The following is a 27,708-nucleotide window of genomic DNA, read 5'->3' as shown; positions in this document are numbered from 1 at the left end:
CATGTACAAGGTCCTGGATTCAATCCCCAGCACCTTCTTAAAAAACAAAAAAAGTCAGAAGAAAGTTAAAGGGAGTACAAGACTAAATGCCAAATGACTATTAGAGGAATAGGTTCAGGTTCAAGACAGGAACACATGACTGGTGGGTAAATGTTCCTTCCCCAAATGCACATTCTCTCCCCCAAATGTAGGGCCAGAAGACTATAGGGTGAAATCCCTTTTCTCAGAATGTGTATTGGTACAAGTCAGTGCCACTGCTGTCCCAGCCCATGTCCCCACAGACATTGATTATCATGCTGCCTGACACCCCCCGCCCCCGAGTCTGTTGACAGCCTCTTTGAGGTCGGCCTTCTCAAGTTCCTTCTTCATCTCAGGATGGCAGTTTTCCCTGAATGACTCCATGGACCCCCGTCCCCAGGCCTTTCATCAGGTACCTCTGGCTTGCTGTCTACAACATCCACCTCCAGGCTGACTTCCGCTTGAAGGATTTTCTGCTTGGCATGCTCCACTGCCGAACTGAGCTTTTGTATGTAGGACTGCAGCTCTTCTGGGGAGTCCATGTTCAGCTCAATCAGAGCTTTGTGAAACTGATCCATGTGACCATCCTCCAGAAGTTCCTGAAATCAGAGCAGTCACAATTCATCCTCAGAGGCAAACAGTGCAATCACAGACAAGAAGGAAAAAGAAGTGGCTTAGAAGCCAAAGAAAAGAACTGCCACAGGAGATGGCTCCACCCAGCCTGCCTCTCCACATGTCACGCCTCCACCTTCCATCCAAGCTCCACAAATGCCCACCTCCCCAGCTGTCTCTAGGCTAGATGGCATCAGATCACTGTTTCAGCACCATCTGAGCAGGCAAAATTAACCTGTAGTAACAAATACCAGAAATGTTCCCTTTCGGGTTGAGGGAGGTGGGAAAGTTACTGACTGAAGGAGACATGAGGGAGGCTTCCAGGGTATTGATAATGTTCTGTTTCTTGATCTGGGTGACAGAGAGATGTGGTTTTTATTTTGTAAAACTTCATCAGTCTGTACACTTAAGATTTGTGACTTCATATTATGTGTGCTTAACTTAAAAATACAATAAAGGAGATTTTAAGGCAAAAATAAACAAGTCAATAAAGCCAGATTCTACAGCTCTACACAACAAATTAAAAATCTCTACACTGACGATCCCCTTGGGCTCCTTCTTGACCCCAAGGCTTGACTTGCACGGTCAATGCATTTGATGGCTGGAGACCACTTGGGTTGGGCAAGGCTTGGGATCCACCCCAGTATCTGCTATTACTTGCACATAGAGCAGTCTGTCCAGCCGCTCCTGATCAAGCTGCAGTTTCTCCTCCCGCCGGCGAGCGTTGAGCTCCTGCAGGCGCCGCAGCTGCTGCTGCCGCCTTTCCTGTTTCTCCTCAGAGGTCAGAGTGCTGCCGAGGAGCTTGCTGGAGAATGGGAGCTGCATCTTGTGGACGTTGTTCTCATAATAATCAGGGCACCGCCATTTCTGCAATTCTTCAAAGAAATAATTTTGGAAGTTATGAAATGGAAAAGTTATCAAGACGGAAAGTCAATACCAGAGTTCCAGTCACGGGTAAGACAGGGAAAGCCCACTCTCCTCCAACTCTCCAACTGAATGCAGCCAGGAAAAGTGGACATAATGCCAGCAGACCCACTCAAAAGATCTGCTAAATAAAGTTCTTCAGATGGAAGAGAGATGCCAGAAGGAAACCTGGGCCATCAGAAATGAAGGAAGAACAACAGTGATGATGAAGATCTGGTTAACTATAATAACAGACTATTCCCCTCTTGAGTTCTTTAAAAGAGGTCTGACAACTGAAAGCAAAAATTATAACACTGATGGGGCTTTCAATGTATAGAGATGTAACACATAAGACAACTACAACATAAAGGGGACGAAAAGGAAACTATAGAGTGGTAACATTGTTATATTCCACTTGATATAAAATATTGATTCTAAGTAGGCTGTGAAAAGTTAATGAATGCTTACTATAATCCCTAGAGCAAGTACTTAAAAAAATAGAAAGTAAAAAAATACAAGAGAGAAAGTTAAAATGGAATATCAATTTTTAAAAAAGCTCAGACCAAAAGAAGATAGAAAAGGGACTCAGGAAATAACAGAAAACAAATAATGAAATGGTAAACCTAAATCCAAGCATGTGAATAATGATATTAATAGTAAATGGGGGAAACAGACTTGGCCCAGTGGTTAGGGTGTCCATCTACCACATGGGAGGTCCACGGTTCAAACCCCAGGCCTCCTTGACCCATGTGGAGCTGGCCCATGCACAGTGCTGATGCGCGCAAGGAGTGCCACACCACGCAGGAGTCCCCCGCGTAGGGGAGCCCCATGTGCAAGGAGTGCACCCTAAGGAGAGCCGCCCAGCGCGAAAGAAAGTGCAGCCTGCCCAGGAATGGCGCCGCACACACTTCCCGTGCCGCTGACGACAACATAAGTGGACAAAGAAACAAGACGCAGCAAATAGACACAGAGAACAGACAACCGGGGGAGGGGGGAAGGAATTAAATAAATAAATAAATAAATAAAAATCTTTAAAAAAAAAAAATAGTAAATGGGTCTTCACACACCGATTAAAATATAAGAGATTGACAGATGGATTTTCAAAAGTGACCCAACTATGTTATCTATAATGTCAAATATAATGATTACAGGGAGATTAAAAGGGGCAAAGGATGGAAAAATACACCATGCAAACTGTGTTGCTTAAATTCATTTGTCAACTTGGCTAAGATATGGTGTCCAGTTGTTTGGTCAAGCAAGCAATAGTCTGAATGCATATATGGCTGTTTACATCTACAATCAAAAAATAAAAACAGATTGCCTTCAACAATGAGAGAAGTCTCATCCAATCAGCTAAAGGCCTTAAATGGAGAACTGATGTTCTCAGCAGTCAGAAAGAAGAATTTCTATCTCTACTTCAGCCAGCCACCTTCTCCTAGAGAATTCAGCAAAACCTTCATCAGAGTTCCCAACTTGCTGCCTGCCCTACAGAACTCAAACTTGCGGATCCCCACAGTTGTGTGTGAAAACCTGTAACAACTTCCACAATATTTACATAGCATACACATACATACATACATATACCTATATCCCATCTATTCTGTTTTTCTGGAGAACCCTGACTAAAACACAAACACAAATCAAAAGCTGGGAGTGGCTATATTAATTCCAAGTAGTCTTCAAAGCAAAGAAAATTACCAAGGATAAAGAAGGATATTACATAATGATAAAAGGGTTAATTTTCCAAGAAGACATAAGAATCCTAAATACACACTAACAACAGAGTTTCAGAAACATGAAAGCAAAACAGAAATAAAAACAAATAGGCAAACTCACAATTACATCTGGAGATTTCAACAATCCTTTCAATAATCAATAAAGCTAGTTGCTGGAAAATGAACAAAGATACAAAATAACTGAACAACACCATCAACCAACAATGCCTAGAGGACATTTAAAGAACATTCCAGGGAAGGAGATGTGGCTCAAGCGACTGGGCTCCTATCTACCATATGGGAGGTCCCAGGTTCGATTTCCGAGGCCTCCTGGTGAAGGCAAGTTGGCCCAACAAGATGACACAACAAAAAAGAGACAGAGGAAAAGACAATGAAAGACACAACAAAACAGGGAGTTGAGGTGCCTCAAGAGATTGAGTACCTCTCTCCTGTGTTGGAAGGTCCCGGGATAGGTTCCCAGTGCCTCCTAAAGAGAAGATGAGACGAGAAGACAAGCAAACACAGAAGAACGCACAGAAGAGAGCAGACAGTGAGTGCAAGCAGAAAAGGGGAATGGGGAATAAATAAATAAATCTTAAAAAAAAAAAAAAGCATTCCACCCAATAGCAGCATAATATGTATTATTTTCAAGTGCATATAGAATATTCACCATAGTAAACAATATTCTGGGTCATAAAACAAACCTTAACAAGTTTAACAGAACTGAAATCAGACAAAGAAAGTTCTGTGACCATAATGGAATTAAATGAGAAGTAACAGAAAGATGAGGAAAAATTCAAAACATTTGGATATTAAACAAAACACTCCTTAAATAATCAATGGTTCAAAGAGAAAGTCTTCAGGGAAATTTAAAAATTTTTGAACTCAAGAAAAAGGAAAATATAGCATATCAAAATATGAGGGAAACAGTGAAAGCAGTGCTGAGAGGGAAATTTACAGCACTAAATGCTTATATTAGAAAAGAAGAACAGTCTCATAAAAATCTAAGCTTCTACCTTAAGAAAATAGAAAAAAGGAGCAAAATAAATCTTTATAAAGCAAAAAGAAATAATATAGATAAAAGCAGAAATCAATGAATTACCTGAGTAGTCCTATTTCTATTTTTTTGTTACAATCATTTTTTATTATTTTTAAAAGACCTATTTCTATTAAAAAGACTGAATTCATAATTAAAAACCTTCAGAAAAAGAAATCACCATGCCAAGAAAGTTTCACTAGGGAATTCTATCAACATTTAAAGAAGAAATGGTATCAATTCCACACAATCTCTTCCAGAAAACAGACAAGGAGAGAATATGTCCTAACTCATTTAAGAAGGCCAGCATCATTCAAACCAAAATCAAAGACAGTACAAAAGAAAACACTAAAGGCCAATATCCCTTATGAATACAGCTGCAAAAAGTATTATTAGTATTAGTAAATCAAATTACCAAAGTATTAGTAAATCAAATCCAGCATAATTTGCATGAACAAGTGGAGTTTATCCTGAGAATGAAAGGCTAGTTCAATATTCAAAAAGGAACCATTATAATCCACTATATGACCTGTCTCAAACAGAAAAACCCTAGATCATATCAATAGAGGCTAAAAGGCATTTGGCAAAATTAAAAATCCATTCATGATAAAAACTCTCAGCAAAATGAAGAATAGAAGGGAACTTCCTCAACTTGATAAGGGGCAATCTACAGCTAACATCATAATACTTAATTTTGAAAGACTAAATGCTTCCCACCTCCAAGATCAGGAATCAAGAACAAGGCAAGGATACCCACTCTCACCAATCCTATTCAACATACTGGAAGTCCCTGCCAATGAAATAAGGCAAGAAAAAGAAATTAAAAACATACACAGATTGGAAAAGAAGAGATAAAATTGTCTCTACTTGCAGATGACGTGACTGGCTACAAAGAAATTCTCAAGGAATCTACACAAAACTAGAAGTAAGGGTAGCAAGGTCATAGAATACAAGGCCAACACATAAAAATTAACCACATTTCTATACACTAGTAATGAGCAACTGGATATTTATATATGTGTATGTGTATGTATATATATATATATACACAAGCACACATACCATTTATAATACATCCAAAACAAAAAAATAAAAACAAAGAAAAGATTTAGGTATAAATCTAATAAAACATGTATCCCTAAGCTGAATCTGTACACTGAAAACTATAAAATGCTAATGAAAGAAATGGAAAAAGACCTAAATAAATGGAAAGATATACAGTTTCATGGACTGGAAGATTCAACATGGTGAAAAATTTTAATTTTCCCCAAATTAATCTATAGATTTAACATAACTCCCATCAAAATCTGCAAAATTTTCTGCAGATATGTAGATAAATGTCTTACAGTTTAAGTAACAGATACACAGATCAACAGAACAAAAAAGAAGGTTCAGAAATACTTGCACAAAAATATTGCCAAATGATTTCTGTCAAAGATACAAAGTTAATTCAGTAGAGAAAAGACACTTGTGCAGAAAAGAAGCCTGACACTGCTATCCTTATAAAGGTCTTCTTGCAAGTTTGGCCCTTGGCTGATATCTAAAAACTTGGCTGGAAAACAACTCCCTACACTGATATAAAACTTTCCTAAATGATAAGGGTGGTTCACTGTATCTAGACTCTACGCAAAAAACATTGTTTATGCCGAACACCTGCTTTACTTCTGGAAGTATGGAATTCGTATGTGGTAGGCAGAGGGTACCTATGTGATCAGCCACCAGTAAAAAACGTGGACACTATCTCTAACGAGTTTTTCTAGTAAACAATACTTCACATGTCACAACTCACTGATAAAGGAATCTAGAAAGGAATGGAGAAGACACTTGGAAGACTGCACCTGGTTTCCTCTGGACTTTTATCCCATGAGCCTTTTCTCTTGTATCCTTTCACTGTAACAAACCATTACCATGAATATGACAATTTCTAAGTTCTGTGAGTCCTACTAGTGGTCATCAAATCTGGGAGTGGTCTTATGGATCCCCAACATAATAATCTTTTCAATAAATGATCTGAAACAATTAGACACCCACATGCAAAAAAAAAAAAAAAGACCTAATCCTAAAATAAGACCTATATAAAAAAAACTCAAAATGTAATATAGACTGGAAGCAGACTTGGCCCAGTGGTTAGGGCATCCGTCTACCACACTGGAAGTCCGCGGTTCAAACCCCGGGCCTCTGTGACCCGTGTGGAGCTGGACCATGTGCAGTGCTGATGCGCGCAAGGAGTGCCAGGTCACGCAGGGGTGTCCCCCGCACAGGGGAGCCCCACACGCAAGGAGTGCGCCCTGTATGGAGAGCTGCCCAGCGCAAAAGAAAGCACAGCCTGCCCAGGAATGGTGCTGCACACACGGAGAGCTGACACAAGATGATGCAACAAAAAAGAAACACAGATTCCCGTGCCACTGACAACAACAGAAGCGGACAAAGAAGATACAGCAAATAGACATAGAGAAGAGACAGCCCGGGTGGGGTAGGGAGAGGGAGGGGAGAGAAATAAATAAATTTTAAAAATCTAAAAAAAAAAAAATGTAATATAGAGAGAACCAGCAAGATGGCAGCAGAGTAAGGAGATCCTACAGCCAGCTCCTGCTATAGAGCAGTTAGCAAACACCCAGCGCTCTCTGGAGCTAGCTGAAGCACCTGTTTGGGGCTCCAGGAGGCCAGAAAAGCATCCTGCAACGTCCTTGGGGGAATGGAAGGCGGAGACTGCCCATCTGCAGAGAAGATTTGTAAGTAGAGCGCTCCACACCACAGAGGCCAGTGCCCATCTGCCACTGGAGGCACAAGCTGCCTCAGCAGCTATTTAATGGCTGGAATCAAAAGCTCCATTTCCCTAAAATGGGGGAGGAAGAGATGGTTGGGCACCAATTTCAGCTATGATGAGGAAATTCAGTGGGCTACAGTATGATCCTGAAAACACCTAAGGTCTGAGCTTGTCCAGGTCAGAAAGAGGCTGGGAGCTGCCATCTTAACTCTGCGCCTGGCATGAGGGGAAGCAGGGCGGACTGAGAATCCCAGTGCTGGTGGGGACCGGCTTCTTACCATCCAGATCAGACTGCAGGTCTAGCCTAGTCCACAGTGCCACCTCCAGCAGGGAGGAAGCTGCGGAGACCTGCCTTAGCCTCCCTAGGAAATTACTGGCCAAGCCACAGAGGTCCATGATTATCCTACTCTGGCAGCACGAGCCGCCCCAGGAGCTGCTCTATGATGGGAATTGGAAGCTCCATTTCCCAGAAACAGGGGAAGAGGAGATGGTTGGCTGTCGATTTCAGCTACTGATTAGGAGACTTGGTTGGCTAAGAGATAACCCTGGGAACAGCTGGAGTGAGAACCAGCCCAAGTCAGAAACAGGCCAGTAGCCACCATTTTTACTCCTCCCCCAGCCTGAGGGGAAGCCGGGCTGACAGTTTCTTTCATGCAGATCAGCCTGCAGTCGCCTAGGTTTCAGCCCCGCCTCTGGCAGGGAGGAGGCTGAGAAGCCCTGCACCAGCCTATACAGGTAAATGCAGGGAACTTCAGCTGGCAAAGACTGAAAATCAGAAGTCTACCAGGGCAACTGTGGTCATCTTAGGACTCACACTGCATAGATAGCTGCCCACACCTGCAGCTCCATCCCTGCCCCAGGCAGGGGAGAAAGGGATATAAAGCTTCATCAGTCTCTCTAGGCAACTACAATCTAGGCCTGCATGTGGATTATTCCACATAGCTGTGACTCTGTTCCTACCCCTGGCAAAGGAGAACGTTGGAAGAAGCTTCATTGGTCCCTGGTGCAATGAGGGCAGCTTAAGCCTCCACAGCCTACAGCACCAACTACATGCCTGGCTCCTACTGCATAACCAGCATGGGAGAAACGATAGGAAGCCCTAAACTAGAGAGAAAAACTGCACCCAGAATAAATACTCTAGTAAGCCAGATGCGAAGACACCAACAAAAAATTATGATCCACACCAAGAAACAGGAAGCTATGGCCCAGTTAAAGGAACAAGATAAGCCTCCAGATGACACAAAGGAGTTGAGACAACTAATCATAGATGTTCAAATAAATCTCCTTAATAAAATCAATGAGATGGCTAAAGAGAATAAGGATATTAAGAAGACATTGGATGAGCACAAAGAAGAATTTGAAAGCATATGTAGAAAAATAGCAGATCTTATGGGATGAAAGGTGCAATCAATGAAATTAAAAAACACTGGAATCATATAATAGCAGATTTGAGGAGACAGAAGGATTGGTGAGCTTGAAAAAATGGCCTCTGAAAGTGAACATACTAAAGAACAGATGAAGAAAAGAATGGAAAAAAATTGAACAAGGTCTCAGGGAACTAAATGACAGCAAAACGTGTGCAAACATAAGTATCACAGGTGTACCAGAAAAAGAAAAGGGAAAGGGGGCTGAAGGAATATTTAAAGAAATAGTGGTAGAAAATTTCCCAACCTATTGAAGGACCTAGATATCCCTGTCCAAGAAGCACAATGTACTCCCATCTGAAAAAATTCATATAGACCAACTTTAAGACACATACTCATCAGAATGTCAGAGGCCAAAGACAAAGAGACAATTCTGAGAGCAGCAAGAAAAAAGCAATGCATAACACATAAGGAATACCCAATAAGATTAAGTGCTGACTTCTCACAAGAAACCATGGAGGCAAGACAGTGGTCTTATATATTTAAGATACTACGAGAGAAAAACTTCCAACCAAGAATCTTATATCCAGCAAGACTGTCTTTCAAAAATGAGGGAAAGATTAGAATATTCACAGATAAACAGAAACTGAGAAAATTTCTAAGCAAGAGACCAGATTTTCAGGAAATACTATGGGGTGTCCTAGAGTTTGAAAAGAAAAGACAGGAGAGAGGGGCGTGGAAGAGAGTCTAGAAATGAAGATTATATCAAGAAAACTAAGTAAAAGTGTCAAAAGAGTGATGAAAATAAAATATGACAGATAAACTCAAATAGTCAGGAATAAACTTAACCAGTGATGTAAAGCACTTGTATTCAGAAAACTGCAACTCAATGTTAAAAGAAATTTTAAAAAGGCCTAAATAACTGGAAGAACATTCCATGCTCATGGATTGGAAGACTAAATATCATTAAGATGTCAATTCTACTCAAATTGATATACAGATTTAATGCAATCCTGATAAAAATTCCAGCAGCATTAAAGAAAAAATTGAAAACACGATCATTAAATTTATTTGGAAGGTTAAGGGAATAGCCAGAAACATCATAAAAAGGAAAAGCAAATCCTCATCTCCAGACTTTAAATCACAATACCTACCTATAGTGTAAAAACAACATGGTACTGGCCTAAAGACAAACACAATAGACCAATGGAACCAACTTTATGGTACAGAAACAGACCCTCACAGGTATGGTCAAGTGATTTTTGACTAGCCTATCAAACTCACACAGCTTGGGCAGAACAAGCCATTCAACAAAATGGTGCTGAAAGAATTGGCTATCCATAGCTAAAAGAAGGAAAGAGGACTATCTCACACCTTATCCAAAAACTAACTCAAAATGGATCAAAAAACTACAAATAAAAGCAAGAACCATAAAACTTCTAGAAGAAATTGGAAAATATCTTCAAGACCTGGTAGTAGGTGGTGGATTCTTTAAGGAAATAAGAGAAGGACTGAGTGGACTACTGATGTTTAATGCATATAGACGTTTTAATCAGCTTTACTGTAAAAGTGTGGAAATGGATAGAGTGGATGGTAACACACAGTGAGTAACAGCTAGTTTATAAATGGGGATGTGACTGAAAATGGTAGTCTAGTTATGTAAATGCCAATTGACAGAATGCTTGAGAATAATCTAGGAACTGGATAGAACAGTAAACCAAGAGATGAATGAGAATTGCGGTTGATGGTACAGATGCAAGAGTGTCCTTTGTGAGCTACAGCAAATGTATATCACTACTGCAGGTGTTGGGAATGAAGAGAAGCATGGGAAAAATACAGCTGGAGTGATCTATAGACTGTGGTTAGTATTAATAATATAATATTTTTCCATTTATGCAAAAGATGTACTGTGTTGATATTGAGGCAGTATGGAAAATGTGAGCAAATGTACACTATTGACATGGCAATAATCAGATGATATTCTATTTGTAGCATAGCATAGTTGATGGAGGGGTGTTGTTTGGGAATTCTGCACATGTGCATGATTGTTTTATAAGTTTACAACTTCTGTCATAAAAAAGTATGCTTAAAAAATAATAATAGGGTGGGATGGGGGAAAAACACAACAAATGTAAGAAAAGAACTATGATTAGTAGTAAGCCTTTGACAGGGTTCTTTCATAGTTTATAATAAATGTCTCACGACAATGCAAGGTGTTGGTAGAAGGTTGATGTATGGGACCCCTGCATGATGTTATGCATGTTTGCTTTGTAAGTTGACAACTTTTACCATACACTTAATTGTTCATGTATGTTCATATAAAAATGATATAAAGATAATGATAATCAGATTGGATTGGGGAAAAACACTTTGTTTGGTATTAATATTTTGACAATGCTCTTTAATCATTAGTTAAAAAGGTTTAAAAACAATGCAAGTTATTGGTGGTAGAGTGAGATGTTATATATGTTTGTTTGATGTTATATATGTTTGTTTTGTAAGTTTACAACTATTACACATTTATTGTTTATGTATGTTTATGTATGAGTGACATATTTCAATAACTTTTTTTAAAAAGTAACATAGAGGGGTGCAGGTATAGCTCAGTGGTTGAGTGCCTGCTTCCCATGTATGAGGTCCTGGGTTCAAGCCTCAGTACTTCTCCCTGTGCCGCCCAAGAAAGTATTACAGAACTCCATATAAATGTAGAATTATAAAACCTCCAGAAGAAAACATAGGAAAAAATCACCATACCAGGGATTAGGCAAAGAGTTCTTTAGATATGACACCAAAATCATGATTTATGAAAGAAAAACTATAAATTGGACCTCATGGAAAAGAAAAATTTTTGTTCTGTAAAAGACATTATAAGGAAAATAAAAAGACAGTTTACAGACTGGGAGAAAATATCTGCATACCATATAGCCAACAGAGGGCTTATATGCAAAACAAAAAGAACTGTCAAAAGTCAACAGTAAGAAAACAACCAACGAACTTAAAAAAAATTGGCAAAAGACCCGAACAGAGACTTCACCAAAAAGGATATTTAGAAGGCAAATAAGTGCTCACTTTGGCAGCACAAATACTAAAATTGGAATGATACAGAGAAGATTAGCATGGCCCCCCTAAGCAAGGATGACACACAAATTCATGACGCGTCCCATATTTTTCCAATGGATAGGGCATCTGCCTACCACATGGGAGGTCCACGGTTCAAACCCCGTGGAGCTGGCCCATGCGCAATGCTGATGTGTGCAAGGAGTGTCCCCCGCATAGGGGAGCCCCATACGCAAGGAGTGCTCCCCTTAAGGAGAGCCGCCCAGCGCGAAAGAAAGTGCAGCCTGCCCAGGAATTGCACCGCACACACAGAGAGCTGACACAACAAGATGACGCAACAAAAAGAAACACAGATTCCCGTGCTGCTGATAAGGATAGAAGGGGTCACAGAAGAACACACAGCGAATGGACAGAGAGAGCAGACAACTGGGGGAGGAATGGTAGAGAAATAAATAAAATAAATAAATCTTTAATAAAAAAAAAAGAAGGCACTTGAAAAGATGTTCACCATCATTAGCTGTTAGGAAAATGCAAATTAAAACCTCAATGAGTTACCCTATTCACCTGTTAGAAGGGTTAGAACAAAAAATAGTATAAATACCAAGTGCTGACAAGGATTCACAGCAAATGGAGCTCTCTTATTAATACACTGTTGGAGAGTATGCAAAAATGATACAGCCTCTCTAGAAACCAATCTGGAAGTTTCTTACAAAGTTAAACATACACTCACTATATGACCCAGCAATTCATATACTCTGGAGAAATGAAAACTCATGTTTACACAAAAACCTGTACATGAATGTTTACAGTAGTTCTATCCATAGTTACCGAAAACTAGAAACAATCTAAATAACTCTCAATGGATAAATGATAAACTGTGGTTCATTCATATAATGGAACACTACTCCACAAACAAAAATGGAATTAACTGATACACACAACAATTTGGATGAATCTCAAATGCTGAGTGAAAAAGTCTCACAAGGTCCCATCTATTTGACTATGTAACATTCTAGAAAAGATAAACCAAAGTGACAGAGAAGAGAACACACGAGTTGTTGCCTGGGGCTGGTGTGGGAAAAGGACATAACTATAAAGAGATAACATGAGGGTGTTGTGCTTTTTTTTGAGGTGATAGACCTGTTCTGTAACCTGATTGCAGTGGAGGTTACATAGATCTAAATATATGTTAATATACTTAGAACTGTACAAAACAAAAAAAGTTAATTAATTAAAAAAAAGTCAATACCAAATTACCTTGGTATTGAGAACAGACATGGAGCCAAGAGAGCTAACTTTATTTCCTCTGGAAAGGAAGCACCTAGCTCTCTGCTTGAGTGTTCTCATCAGTTACTTCTTTCTATGTCTGTCTCAACTTCTTTGTATCCCAGAAATACCACAAGTGTTTAATAAATGCTTCCAAAACTGAATTAAGACATGGCTCTTGCCCTTCAGGAGCTCACTAATAAACAGTTGAAGTCAGCACCTTCAATGCCTCAAAGAAAATTCATTCACGTACTTTGGAATAGAGATGTAGTCACAGTGTTATTTTTCAGTCCTTTGGTTTAATCTGAACTATCTAAGTTTACGAGGAGTGTATTATTATTTTTATTGCATTGGTGTGATAAGGCAATACTCATTTTGTATATGAAAGTATTACTGAGGTAGGGGAAATGGCTATGTCTCAATCAGATGAGCGCCGCCCAGCCCCGAGCACCTTGGAGAACTGACTCAGCAAAGGTGATGTAACAAAAAGAAGGGAGACAGGCAAGAACACTAAGAGCTGGCAGTGAATGAACATAGAGAGAAGAGGAAGCAAGCCACAAGGGGCGAGGGGAAAACAGACACAGAAGAACGTACAGTGAAATGGAAGAGCAGACAGCACGCAAAAAGTCGCAAGGGGGGGTTAAAAAAAAAAGTATTACCAATGTAGGTAAAATCAGATGTTCAAGATCAAGTGTGAAAATAGAAAGATATGCTTCTAGAGCAAAAATTCTACAGTAATGGAATGATAAACAATTTCAACTGTTTTCAAACAAACCATTTTTAAACTATTATGTTCTGCTCTCGATTGTGCCCTCTTTAAAATGTTTAACATTTGGAATAAGTGAAAAGTTGTACAATTCCAAGACCTGTATTAGAGTCAAGAGTACCATTTGTCAAGGGAACCCACATAAATAGTCAGTTTATTCAATAGTTTGTTAAGAAAGTGAACACCAAAAGGGGAAAAGAGTGCTAAAAAAATGAGTTAAAAAGCATGTAAGCAAAAGTGTCATTCTGTTAACAATTTAAGGAACACCCCAAAGGTAGACAACATCCAAAAGATGCAAGCAAACATCCAGTTTGTTACCTTCTACATAATCCTCAGCTATGTAGCTGTGTTCATGAAGGATCTCTTCCATTCGGCTGAGAGTGATGGCTGCCAGGTGCCCAGGATACTTCAGCTGGAGGAGACGCTGGAGGTATCCAGCTGCTTGGCTTCCTCCAAGATTGATGCGTTTGCAGTTTTTAGCATCCAACCTACAAACAAGCAATTTTTAAAAAGGCACTGAAATGTTTGGCAGCATGGAGGAGAGAGCATGGGGCAGCTTGGAGGAGAAAGGAAAATTTAAAGTAGATGAATAAGAGAGACCTGCTGGGATAACATAAAACCTTACAGTTGGAAGGGACTTTAAAAGTTCCTGAGTCCAACCATTTACCCAAGGCAGAAATTCCTAATCCATGCCCAGACAGACACATGTTCATCTCATTTCTGACCAGCATCTCAGATGGAAACAAGGTTCAGTGGAAAAAACTCACACTTTGGGGTCAGGCCCTTATGTGACTCAACATGTATTTCTCAAACTGGTACCAAAACCAAGACCCCAGAAACAGCTGGGAAAATTGTTTAAAATGCCAATTCCTAGGACTCGGTCCCCAGAGATTTTGATTCATTTGATCTGGGATAGGCTCGGGAATCTGAATTTTAACAACCTCCCCAGGTGACTCTGGTGCAGGCCAGAGTCTGAGAATCCCTTCCCAGACATTCAACTTCTAGGGATGCGAACACATTAAGAAACCACACACACACACTGGCTTAGTGCAACTTCCTAGAGAACCGCATCCCTCTCACATGAACCTAAGGGGAAAAGAACCTGAGTAACCTAATTTTGCTAATGTGAAAAAGAGTAGCACAACACCTAGGAACTTGCAATATGTTGAACTGTCACTGCTATACCAGACCTCATAGTAGGAATCAGCATAAAAGATCCAATCTGATAACTTCTGAGCCTTCAGGTAAAATCATTTTCTCTCGACATGAAAATAACAATGGTATTGTTAATTTCTGAATATTCTGTTTACATAAAATAGAGGATTCCTTATTTCAGCAGTATTTTGTTCAAGTCTAAGAATGTAATTTTTCTCCATAAATTTTCATAGAAACAAGAGAGAAATTCCCACAAGCGGTCTCAATTATTCAACAGCATTTACTATGACTTACATATGCTAACTGCTTTATAGTTTATAAAGCACCATCATCTAAATTATCTCATTTCATCCTCAGGTTATTTTGAAAATAAATGTATTAAAAAGCTATGAAAAAATTAAGTGTCTTATTGAAAAAGTGACTCCAGAACACAGTCTAAATTAAATTTACTCAAATAATATATTCAAAATATATTTTTTTAAAGATTTTACTTTTTCATTTTTTTATTTCTCTCTCCTTCCCTGCCCTCCCCACCCCAGTTGTCTGCTCCCTGTGTCCATTCACTGTGTGTTCTTCTGCGTCTGCTTGTATTCTTGTCAGCAGCACTGGGAATCTGTGTCTCTTTTTGTTGCATCATCTTGCTGCATCAACTCTCCATGTGTGGCACCCTGGGCAGGCTGCACTTTTTTCGCACTGGGCGGTTCTCCTTACAGGGCGCACTCCTTGTGCATGGGGCTCCCCTACGCAGGGGACATCCCTGCGTGGCATGGCACTCTTTGCGCGCATTAGCACTGCCCATGGGCGAGTTCATCACACGGTTCAGGAGGCCCTGTTGAGTCAAATCCACTGTCCTCACATTTTTGAGCGACCACCACCTGCAGGTATTGTGCTACTATCTCCCCATAAATCAAAACTATAAAATTTTAGAATTACAGATTTCAACCTGAGAGATCTACATCATCTCTCTCCAAGATGTCATGAAAAAGGAAAGTGAAGTGACTTACCTATAGTCACACAGAGAGGTAGGATCAGGGCCAAACCCAGAGGCCTGGTTCTTGGTTCCATACTTGCTCTTTCCATTTGGCCTTTAAAGTGGGGATTCAATAAATATTTTTTGAATGCTTCTTTACACAGCACTCAAATGCTATAAGTGTAACTCACCTTCCTTCTAAGATGGGCAAAATATGTGTACACTGATATCCAGATGAAATGATGAGCCCACAGGAAATCCAGTTCTTTGGTTTATTGTGGTAGAAGCTGAAGAGGCTGTCTATTCCGTAAGCAACCTTTGGGATTCCATAGCACTCAAAAAGAAGCTCGGACATCATTTGCCGTGAATACAGTGGGTTGCACACAGCTTCTGTCAAAACTACAGGATGATCAACGCAGCCCTACTTTGAAAGAAAAGGGTGACGAGATGAGTGAGAACCTCTTTCAAGTTCTTGCTCAAACATCCCCTTTTCCATGAATCCTACCCTGACCATCTTACTGAAAAATGCAACCTTCTCTCCCGTCAAGCCAAGTATTTCCTAATTCTATCGTTTATGTCTGTTTTTTTTTCATACTGGAGAATTTTTCCATACTAGTTTATGCTTTCATATTATTTCCATGGAAGTATTCCAATCGCTTATGAATATCTGACACAGAATAGGTACCCAATATATAATTAACAAATGCCTTAACAAATGAGCGTATGTGCCCAAATTAAGCTCCAAGAGAAATGGGGTGTTATTTTGTTCACCAATGTAAACCAAGCGCACAAAACAGGACTTTAAAACACGTTAGGCGCTTAATATTTGATCGAATGAATAACAATCAAAGCCACTGGAGTGACAATTATCTCGCAGGGAATGAGCAGGGACATGACTTCGCCCTCCCCTCAAGGCCAACCCCCAACACACACCCCCGCCCTTCACCTGTGAGGAGACCCCCAGGTGCTGGAAGCTGTAGTCTAGTAGCAGCTCCTGAAGCTCCAGGTTGACCGGCACGTTGCGGTCAAAGGGCGAACGCAGCATCCAGCGCAGCGGCTCCAGGCTGCCGAGTGCGTTTCCCACCTGCGGACCGGAACCGCCCCGCGCCCCGCCACGCCCGCGAGCGCACACCGCGCGGAACTGCAGGCGCGGTTCCGGACCCGGGTCCGGCCCAGGACACGCCCAGCCGGCGCGGGCCTGAAACGACCCGTTGTCCAGCACCAGCGGCACTGGCAACGGCCCGTATGCTTTCGGGCCGGCCTCCAGTACTGGATCTGGCGCGGAGCGGGCATCTCGGAATGGGAACACGTTCGACGCCGGACCCGCCACACCGACCGCCGCCATCTTGACTCGCGAGCGTCTAGCCCCGCCCCCCACCGCAGCGCCCTCTCAAAGGACGCTAAGCTCCACCCCTGCGCGGAACGTTTCTTTAGAGGGAGCTAGGCCCCGCCCATCCTAGCGCTTAACCCTTCCTCCAACAGCTGGGAGGGGCCACGCCCCGGCGCTCTAGCCAGGACTCCAGGGCTGGAGGCTCCGCCCCAGTGCGTAGCGTCATCACGCCCCACCCCTTCCGTCCTACTAGATCAGGGGCCCAGCCTTTTCGCCCAACTACGCCTATTTTGCGGGTAACTCACCTTCAACCGCCTTCGGCCCCGCCTCCACGTGGTTACGTCGCTCTCAGGCTGTAGACCCTTCTGAATCCTGTCAGGGAAACTAAAACTAAAAAAACTAAAAACTCTGGCTTGCTGACGGTGTTCAATTTCTTGATTTGGGAGCGCGCTACATGAGGTGTGTTCACTTTGTGAAAATTCATCAAGCTGTCCGCTTATGATTCGTGCACTTTTCTGTACGTATATTTTATAATACGATCTTAAGTTTTAAAAAATGTATTAATTCCTACAGACTGTGCCTTCTCACTGAGATCACACACACTGAGGAAGGGAGGGCAAATTGTTCCTCAGTATGCATATTCTTCCTTTCTTCCGTTTAGTGGTGTAACTTCCCCACAAGGCCACCTAGTCAGGTGTGATGTTGCTATTAAATCCTGGCCAATGCGGGTGGGAGACGAGGTGAGGTCCTAAAATAACTGAGCACTCCCTCTCCTATTCCATTTCCACCCTTACTTTTGGCTAAGGGAATAACAAGAATTAGAGAAACCTCTTTTAATCTGCCGCCCCCACCACCTCCGAAACAACTTAACTTTGAGAGATGAAAGCAAGTTAATCGCATATCCTTAGCAGGAGTTGAGATTAAGGGTGTTGTCCTCCATAACAAGTTCATTGTTCCATGCATTTGAAGGTATATACCTTTAAACAGAGAAGGAGAGGAACAAACAGAACACAGAGACCAGTAAATATAAGTGAATGTAAGTTTAAGAACTACATCAGCAGAGCTGCAGCTCCTACTCTCAGGTTCGTTGGACTTACCCAGGTCAGCTAACGAGAAGGTGAAGATGGTCAACCACCACACCAAGGAACCAAGAGTGCCCACAACTGCAAGCAGGAGAATTGCATCCATCAGCGATGTGGAATCTAAGCCCCCTCTCAATTTAGAGGTGGAGTGGACATCACCATCCCAGGGTCCACAGGATGAAGGAATAAAATATGGATTAGAGTGAATTTACTGGTATTCTGCTATAGAACTATTGTGACTCTAGCAATAGAAGAAACTATATCATTGATGTGGAGACAGTGGCAACAGGAGTTGCTGAGGGCAGGGGAAAGGAAGAAGAGATGGGATGTGGGGGCATTTTCAGGACTTGGAGTTGTCCTGAATGATGTTGCAGGGACAGATGCAGGACATTATATATCCTGCCCTAACCCATTGAATGTACTGGGGGAGTGTGTAAACTACAATGTAAAGTATAATCCATGTGGTGCAGCAGTGCTCCAAAATGTATTCACCAAATGCAATGAATGTGCCACAATGATGAAAGAGGTTGTTGATGTGGGTTATATGGGGTATATTTTTTTAATGTAATATTTTTTGTGATCCATGTGTCTTTAAAAAAAATTACGTCTATGTGATACATATTTTTGCTCATATTTTCATATAGGTAAAGAAACTAATGGAAGAATTTACCTGTAAAGGGAAGAAAAAGGTAGATGGCTCAGAGGTAGGAGACTTTCTCTCTGTATTTTTTTTAGGAAGTAACTGGGATCGAACCTAGGACCTTGTACATAGGAAGCAGGTGTTCAACCACTGAGCTACACCTGCTCCCCACTCTGTATACTTTTCAATAAACTTTTGATGTGCTTGTGTGGTTTAGACTGCCCTCTTGCTCTCCTGCTATTTCTCATGAAAAGAACATACCCCAAGTTCAAAGAGGATGAGAGACATGTGGAGCAGACCTGAACCTGCAGTGAAGCCTGGAGCCAACTCCAAGTGACCTGCAACCTAAAGTTGAGATGCCCCAACTACCCCAATGGACCTGTGAGCAACAAAAAGGTTTGTCCTTATAAACCTCTAAAATTCAGGGGCTGTTGCACTTTCTTTCGTGCTGGGCAGCTCTCCTTATGGGGCACACTCCTTGTGCGTGGGGCTCCCCTTCACAGGGGACGCCCCTGCGTGGCAGGGCACTCCTTGCGCGCATCAGCACTGCACATGGGCCAGCTCCACACGGGTCAGGGAGGCCCGGGGTTTGAACCACAGACCTCCCATGTGGTAGACGGACGCCCTAACCACTGGGCCAAGTCCACTTCCCTAAAGATTTATTTTTTATTTATTTCTCTCCCCTTCCCTCTGTCCCCGTTGTCTGCTCCCTGTGTCCATTCACTGTGTGTTCTTCTGTGTCCACTTGCATTCTTGTCAGCAGCACCAGGAATCTGTGTCTCTTTGTGGTGTCATCTTGCTGCATCAGCTCTCCATGTGTGTGGCACCTCTCCTGGGCAGGCTGTGCTTTTTTCATGCAGGGCGGCTCTCCTTATGGGGTGTACTCCTTGCACATGGAGCTCCCCTATGTGGGGGACACCCCTGCATGGCATGGCACTCCTTGCATATATCAGCACTGCACGTAGGCCAGCTTACCACACAGGTCAGGAGGCTCTGGGTTTGAACTCTGGACCTTCTATATGGTAGGCAGATGCTCTATCAGTTGAGTCAAATCCGCTTCCCCTAATCATAATTTAATCATGCCCAGATACAGACCAGTTTACAAACATAATCCAATATTTCCTTTTGGAATTCATCAATAATACAAAACTGCTACAGTACCCATCTTCAAAATGAGCAGATATTTGAGAAAGACTTGTAACATGAAAGCTAGAGACAAAAATATAGAAACAAGAAAAAAATCAACCAGGAGAAAACTGATTACATGGAAAGAAGAAACCTCGATATAGTTATAACTCCCATATTTTCAGAGAGATGAGGAAAGATACTGTATTCATGAAACCAAAAACTTGCTATATAACAAAAATAAAAGAGCTTCTGGGGTTGGGCATGAGGGACAAGAGATCAGAAATGAGAAAGATAATCAGTGGATTGAAAGATAAAATTGAGAAAACCTCCAAGAAAGTGTGTGAGGGGTGGGGGCAGACAGGGTGGGGCAAAAGGAGAGAGAGAGAGAAAAGAAAGGGGGAGATGAGAATATTAAAAAGTTCAACCTACAAATAGTAGAAGTTCCAAACAGAACAGAGGAAGTACAGAGAACCATCAATGATCCAAGGCAATTTCCTAGAATGGGAGTTCTCAAGTTGCTGTATTAGACTTCCCAGCAAAATGAATAAAAATGGACCCACATCAATGTACATCATGACATTTCAGAATCCTAGAAGCAAACGGAACATCCAGTTGTTTCCAAAGAAAAAGAGAATATTCACATGAAAAAGATCAAAGATCAATTTCAACCTCCTCAGCAACACTGAAAACTAGAAAAAATCAAGAAGTGCTTTCAATTTTAAAGAAAAATGATTCTCAACCTAAAATTCAGCCAAACTCTCAATCAAGCACTGGGGTAGAATAAAGAGGTGTAAAGTCATTCAAGGTCTCAAAAATTTACCTTCCATAGCCTCCCTTTAATTCCAGAAACTATTGTAAATATTGATTCCTTCAAAACAAGAGAAGAGGGAGTTTGTGCTTGGTGGTATAGAATGTTTGTAAATAAAAAAATTAAAAGGGGGAGTAAATCAAGAAAGAGAAAGTACATATGAGACAGGAGACAGGGGATGTAACCCACAAGTCAGGGAACCTTTGGGGTGATAGGGCAAGGAGATCACAGGATGCAGCTGTGACACAGGAACAGAGGACAGCTGGCCAGGTTGAAGCAGGTTTTCTTTGGGAGATACCTCTTCGGGAAGAGGAAGTGGATACTCTGTTTTATGTGAACAAAATAACTGAGGGATATTTAGACAACTGGCAGAGAATCTGGGGTGCAATAAACAAGTATTTGAAACAAACAAAAAGCAACCCCTGAGAAAATAAAATTGTACAGGATACAGGAAAGGAAGACTAATCATTGTTTACTACATGCCCCAGCTCTGATGAATACACTTGTCACACAACATCAACCATAAGGACTGAGTGAACCAAAATTATATACTGGGAGAATGAGGGAGTGGGCACTGGGTTTGTGTGTAGCTGGAGGAAGGGGAGGAAAGGGAAGTAAAATCTCATCTTCCATAGAGGGAAGACAATAAAGAAAGTCCAAAACTGAATATTATTTAGAGACTTAGAGGTAAATAATAAAAGAATCAAGTGAAAGAGTTGAAAGTGGTTGCCTCTGGGGAAGGGGAAATAAGAGGAAGAGGCTAAAGATTGTTACTTGTTTTAATAAACCTTGTAGAATTCATTTATTCTCTAAATTATGTGTATGCATAACTATTAAAACACTTTTTAAAAAAGAAAATTAAGGTATAGACAAAGACATAGCAAGCAAAAGCAACCAAAAGGAAAGAATGCAAGGTTAAATTTTTTTCTTTTTTTAGGTACCGGGGGCCAGGCCAGGGATTAAACTCAGGACCTTGTATATGGGAAGCCAGCACTCAACCACTAAGCCATATCAGTTTCTCTGAGTTGTTTTTGTTTTTTTTTTAATTATTTTGCTTGTTGCTTGTTTTTTTCTTTTTTCAGGAGGCACCGGGAACCAAACTGGGACCTCCCACGTGGAAAGCGGGCACTCAGTGGCTTGAGCCACATTCAATCCCACAAGGTTAATTTTTTTTAACGATTTACTTATTTATTTATTGCCCACCCCACCAATTGTGCTCACTGTCTGCTCTCTGTGTCCACTCGCTGCACATTCTTCTGTGTCTGCTTGTCTTCTCCTCTGATCTTCTCTTTAGGAGGCACGGGAAACCAATCCCAGGAACTTCTGATGTGGCAAAGAGACAATCACTTGAGCCACCTTAGCTCTCTGGTTTGTTGAGTTTCTCTCTGTGTCTCTTTTTTGTTTCATCATCTTGTTGGGCCAGCTCTCTGCATGGGCCACCTCTCTGCACAGGCCAGCTGGCTTTTACCAGGAGGCCCTAGGAACCAAACCCAGGACCCTCCATATGGTAGGCGGGAGCCCAATCACTTGAGCCACATCCACTTACCCCACAAGGTTTATTTTAATATCAGACAAGGTATATTAAACTTTTCCACTATGCTTGTAAATTAGTCTGTTTATCCTTAGTTTATATATTCGGAATCTGTGTTATTAAAATACCAAGTAGGGAAGTGGATTTGGCTCAATGGATAGAGCGTCCACCTACCATATGGGAGGTCCAGGGCTCAAACCCAGGGCCTCCTGACCCGTGTGGCAAGCTGGCTCACGTGCAGTGCTGATGTGTGCAAGGAGTGCCGTGCCATGCAGAGGTGTCCCCCACATAGGGGAGCCCCACGCACCAGGAGTGCCCCTCAAGGAGAGCTGCCCTGTGCGAAAAAAGCACAGCCTGCCCAGGAGTGGTGCAATCCACATGGAGAGCTGACACAGCCAGATGACACAACAAAAAGAGACACAGATTCCCAGTACCACTAACAAGAATGCAAGTGGATACAGAAGAACCCACAGCAAATGGACACAGAGAGCAGACACAGGGAGGGGTGGGGGGAAGGGAAGAGAAATAAATAATAAATCTTTTTAAAAAAAATACCAAGTATAGAATTCTCTTCCCTGTACATTTTTTTTTTTCTTTTCTTTACATCTGATCCTACTTTTTGCTTTAAGGATTCTTTGGTCTGATACTATTATAACTACAATACCTTTCTTTGGATAAATATTTCCTGGCTTATCTTTTTCTGTCTTTTTACTTTAACCTTTCTCTATTTGTTTTGGTTGGATCCCTTGCAAACAGCATATTGATGGATTTTCTTTATCCTTACTGAGAATCATTACCTTCTAACTGAAAGTCCACTTATCATTACTATTGAATCATTTATTTCACTGCCCAATATTATGATTTCTCTTGACCAGGGGAGTCTTTTTTTGCCCTTTCCCTTTCCTTCTCTTCATTTTCCATGTCTTCTAAAGCGATCAAGTTTCCTTTATTCTCTCTTTTCCCTCTTTTGACTTGGAAGTTATACACTCTCTGTCCATTTGTTGTCATTGTTGTTGGTAGTGGTGGTTACCATTAAATTTTAACATTTAACTTAGCTTAAGACCTACAATTAATAGCTCTCTCTTTGTCTGAAAAAAAAATCTTAGAGGATTATGACTTCAATAACTCTCCCCATCCTAGAGGTTATTTGCCAAAATTTTAGTTCCACTCTAGATCCCTAGAATTAGTTTATTATTGCTGTTGATTTCTATAGGCAATACTTGCTTAGATATATCATTACCTCCTGCATCTCCTTCTTTCCTTCTAGGTTCAAATTCCTTTTTCTGAAATCTACCCTTTGGAAGTTCTTTCAGTGAGAATCTGTTGGTGGTAAACTCTGAGTCTTTGCCTACGAGGGTCTTTATTTAATCCTCACTTCTGACTGATATTTTGGTTGGGCATAGAATTCTAGGTTGGCAAGTCTCTCATTACTGTAAGGATATCATTCCACTGTCTTTTTGACCTTCATTGTTGCTTTTGGGTTGTCATCTGTCAGTTTCATTGACTTTTCTTTCATTCTGTCACTTTTGGGTGATTGCCTTTAAGCCTTTGTCTTTATTTTTGGTGTAATGAAATTTTATTACAATATATCTAATTATGACTATTTTCTTTTGAGTGCTTGCAACCATTATGTTCTTTATAGAGTAATGATTTTTTATCTTTCTTGTCTTTCCTTTCACCCTTCTCTTCTCTTCTGGTACCCTCTTGTGCTTATGTGCTGAGTAAGCTGGATGCCATAAAACATGCCCACTAGAGTCAGACTGTCTCCAGTGAATATTTACATATGGTCAGGGCTATAAGGGAAAGAATATACCAGCAATCTCCTTATCTACTATGGGTGTGTATTTTATCTTTCTAGGCTGACAAACCTGGTCCCAACCACAACATGTATTTGTGGATCCTAGGGAAAGGTGGCAGGTGGCACTTAAGACTGCCCCCTTCCCCACTACATGCTCCTTCTCTTTGCATCTGTCTTCTGACCCTTAGATTTATCTGGTCTTAGAAAAAGAGTTCAGTCAAGATCAATGTTTTTACTGAGGGGTCCCCTTGAATAAATCTGCCGTTGTTCAGCAGCTAAAATCGGAAGTCCCTCGAGTTTGAGGCTTGAGCAAACACGCTGTTCTCATTTAAGTCTTCAAAACCTGTCCCAAAGGACTTGTAGCAGATCCTTATCCCCCTGGGCATTCATGCTCCTGTGCATACCAGCCCACTGGCTTCTTACTGTAAGCACTTGTGGCTCTGGGGCTGCAGGAACTTACTGGGCCCTGGCACAGGGCAAGTCAGAGGTTCTGGGGAGTTAACACCCCCATGAGCAGCCCTAAACCAATAATTGATGGAAGTTGAGGGATAAATATCACAGCTTCCTTGACCCTTGTGTCCTGGATGATAACTCTGAAATCTCCCAGAAGTCTCAGATGGGTTAAGTTCCAATTGCCCACAGCAGCAACCTGCCCATAAAGTCCTCTTAACTGGCTTTCCTCCATTCTCTTCCCTTTCCCATCTCACTTCTCCCCAGTGCTATGGTGCTTCCTAGTATCAGATTCCAAATGAACTACTCACATTTGAATTCTTGTGTCAGGGTCTGTTGTTTGGGAAACAAACTTAGGCAGACTCTTTGTGTCCTTGTCTTTCTTGACCTTCCTCTTCGGCTTCCCATGGTCTACCTTGATTTCTTCTTTGGAGTGGCGGCTCTCTCAGAGCTGTACTCCAGTCCTGATCTCACTGTTCTTTGAGAAGCTTCTAGGCATTCTTCTTCAGTTCCAAGCTCTGAAATTCAGTGACAAGGGATATCCACATCTCCATGCCTGGCCCAGACCAAGATGTCATTTTTCCAGAGAAGGGAAACAAATACTTACCACTTCCTACTTCCTAAAACCTGTCCTTCTTCTTCAATTTCAGGACATCATTCTCTTTTATTTCCTGTCTCTCTGACTACTCTTTGTCAGTCTTCACTCTTCCTACCCTTCCTCCTTGTCTTTCTCCTTCTCCTTTATCTGACCCTTAAATATTGCTGAACTCCAAGGTCCTTCGCCCAGAGCTTTTGTCTCCATCCATTCATCTGGTTGACCTCATACTTTCCTGTGACTTCAGTACTACTTATGTGTTGATAATTTTTATGAAAAATCCATTCATTTAACTGTCCATTTATTCAGTGGACAAAATGTAGTAAGGACCATCTGTATATCAGATACTATGATAGAAACTAAAGATAAAATATGGAGACAGAGAATGTCCCTGCCCTTTTGGAGTTTCCTGGACTTAAAAATAGTTCTTATGGACTCATTTATCTTTCCTTCCTTCTTTTCTTCCTATTGGTCCATCCACAGATACAGCCTTTCATTCACTCATCCACAACCCATTCGTCCATCTATCTATCTATTCCTTCATCCACTGACCCATCTAGTCATTGATTCATCCATCTAACCACTGACTTACTCATCAAAGCATTTACCCACTGATACATCCATCTATTCTCCCATTTATCCATCTACCCCTTGACACATCCTTCCCAATATTAGTGATCCCAAAGCAGTGGTACATCAGGAACTTAAAAGAAAAAAGTTTCTGAGTATGTGTCTAGGGGAGGGGGTAAGGAACAGGAATCTATAAAAAGATCCCCAGATGATTCTAATATACCCAGCCTAGGAACTGTCCCAAATAGAAATTTGGGGACCACTCTACTAAATCAGAAGCATTAAGAATGCAGAACTATCCTAGTGTAGCTTTCCTTAAGAACAGATTGTGCAACAAAGACTTAAGTGCGGGTAATTGATTTGGAAGGTGATCCCAGGAAGTGCAAGTGAGGACATGGGAAAAGGGAAAAAGAGAAGGGAATATAAAAAGACAAAAAGTGCTTTGATGAGCTTATTACCACTGAGAACCCCTGAGGTTCAATCCTGTTGGGCCCCTCTGAGACACCTTATGGATAGACCTCAAATAATCCCATCAAGGAAAGGAGACAGGTATTTACTGCTGAATGATTGAGTTTTGATGGCCATTATCTCCCCCCCAACCTTTCCAAGTTGTGCTCCCAAGGGTCCTAGAAAGCTCTCAGGCAGAGAAAATGGAGACACAGGCAGTGGCTCACTGTCAGGTTTCTGAGAAGTAGTCATGACTCCAGGTCAACTCAGGTGAATCTAGGTGAGAAGGGGTGGGGCATTGACAACAGCTACAGATACCATGTTTGCCTTGTTTACTATTGAATCCTGGGACCTAGAAGTATCTTTAGCCCAGTGTGTAATTTTGTAGTGAGTGTTCAATAAATATTTCATAACTCCTGTATATCTACAAGACCTTGCCAGGTACTGGATAATATTTATAATTTCTTTAATTGTGCTTTCCCTTCTGGCTCCCTTCCTGTCCCAGTTTAGGCTCTATCTCCCATCTTCTGCACCATTTCCCAAGCAGCATCTTCAATCTCTTCACCCTTTCTCCATCCATTCCCAGAGAGTTGCTGAGAACTGCTGGAAATGTGACGCTCTCTTCATCCAACCCACATGTGATGGTTAGGCTAATGTGTCAACTCGGCCAAGTAATGGTACCCAGTTGTTTGGTCAGGCCATCACCAGGCTAATTGTAATACAAGGGCATTTCATGGACTTTAATCATCAGTGAGTTGATTACATAGATGGCTGGTTACACCTACAATCAACTGAGGAGATTGCTGTCAGCAATGAGTGATGTCTCATTTCATCCAATCAGTTGAAAGCCTTAAAAGGGAAAGTGATTTCAGCCTTCAGAGAGAGAATTCCCATCTCTACTTCAGACAGCCAACATCTCTTGGAAACTCATCAAGAACCTTTATCTGAGCCCCTGGTTTACAGCCTGCCCTATGGAATTTGGACTTGTGTATCCCCACAGTCAATTTTATAAAATCTCATACTCTTATATTTACAGATATCTCCTGTATTCTGTTTCCCCAATTCTGTTTCCACCATATATGGCTGGGCCCTCAGCACTGCTGCATCTTTCTGTTCCCTCCCTCACCTGACCCTTCTCTTGGATACCACAGCTGGTTAAAGATGGCACCCACAGGAGCTCTATGGAATCAAGAGAGGGGAGATCTCTACCCTTTAGGTCCTAAACCTCCCTCACGCCTAGGGCTGGGACTAGGATGAGGCAAGTGAAGAACTTGCTTCAGAAGCAAATTTCAAAGGGGTACCAAAAATTTTTTTCAGTAATCAAAACAGATAATATTTAATGCAATATTTTTTAAAAAATCAAAATTAGTGCAAAAGCCTATGGTGAGGGGAGCAAATGTAGCCCAGTGGTTGAGCACCAGCTTCCCACATATGAGGTCCCAATTTCAATCCCTGATACCTCTTCTTAAAAACAAACAAACAAAACCTACGGGGAACAAAATAAAATTTGAAACAAAGGATCAGTAGTATTGTTGATTTTTCCTTTTACCTCAGGCTCCAGTAGGGCTCAGAACCTCACTGCTACTATCTACACAGTGCTATCTGAATGGCATGCTGAAGTATTTGGTAGGGAAGTATATGATGCTTGCAACTTTGAAATGCATTATAAATAAGTTGGATTGTTGGATGGATACATATTA

The 27,708-nt window shown here is 41.4% G+C and overlaps 1 protein-coding gene, 1 long non-coding RNA gene and 1 other non-coding gene across 6 annotated transcripts in view; 2 read left to right on the top strand and 1 right to left on the bottom strand.

Moving 5' to 3' along the window:
* ACTR5 (actin related protein 5) overlaps positions 1–17,205 on the bottom strand; it is a 37,580-nt gene extending 20,375 nt beyond the window's left edge. The window contains exons 1-5 of the mRNA XM_004482273.3: positions 16,576–17,205; positions 15,821–16,050; positions 13,823–13,992; positions 1,288–1,505; positions 435–617 (exon numbers count right to left, since the gene is read on the bottom strand). Coding sequence (XP_004482330.1) covers positions 435–617; positions 1,288–1,505; positions 13,823–13,992; positions 15,821–16,050; positions 16,576–16,974 — 1,200 coding nt within the window. The 5' untranslated portion in view covers positions 16,975–17,205. The remainder of the gene's footprint in view (positions 1–434; positions 618–1,287; positions 1,506–13,822; positions 13,993–15,820; positions 16,051–16,575) is intronic.
* Positions 11,477–11,585, top strand: LOC111761569 (U6 spliceosomal RNA). The gene has a single exon (XR_002794901.1). It is a non-coding gene; the product is annotated as a U6 spliceosomal RNA (small nuclear RNA).
* Positions 17,206–17,331: 126 nt separating the features above from the next.
* LOC101430706 (uncharacterized) lies at positions 17,332–27,043 on the top strand. 4 transcript variants are annotated; one of them, XR_011647330.1, is made up of 5 exons: positions 17,332–17,418; positions 18,686–18,745; positions 18,899–19,077; positions 21,700–21,778; positions 26,519–27,043. It is a non-coding gene; the product is annotated as an uncharacterized lncRNA (long non-coding RNA). The 4 variants fall into 4 exon arrangements; XR_009183219.1 differs by having other exon boundaries at positions 17,391–17,476; positions 26,595–27,043; XR_009183218.1 differs by having other exon boundaries at positions 17,391–17,476.
* The last annotated feature ends 665 nt before the right edge of the window (positions 27,044–27,708 follow it).

Source organism: Dasypus novemcinctus, chromosome 24 (assembly GCF_030445035.2).
Source record: "Dasypus novemcinctus isolate mDasNov1 chromosome 24, mDasNov1.1.hap2, whole genome shotgun sequence".
In the NCBI taxonomy this organism is placed as follows: Eukaryota; Metazoa; Chordata; class Mammalia; order Cingulata; family Dasypodidae; genus Dasypus; species Dasypus novemcinctus.
Note: the sequence above shows the minus strand (reverse complement) of the source record. Positions and strands in the feature narration are given on the sequence as shown.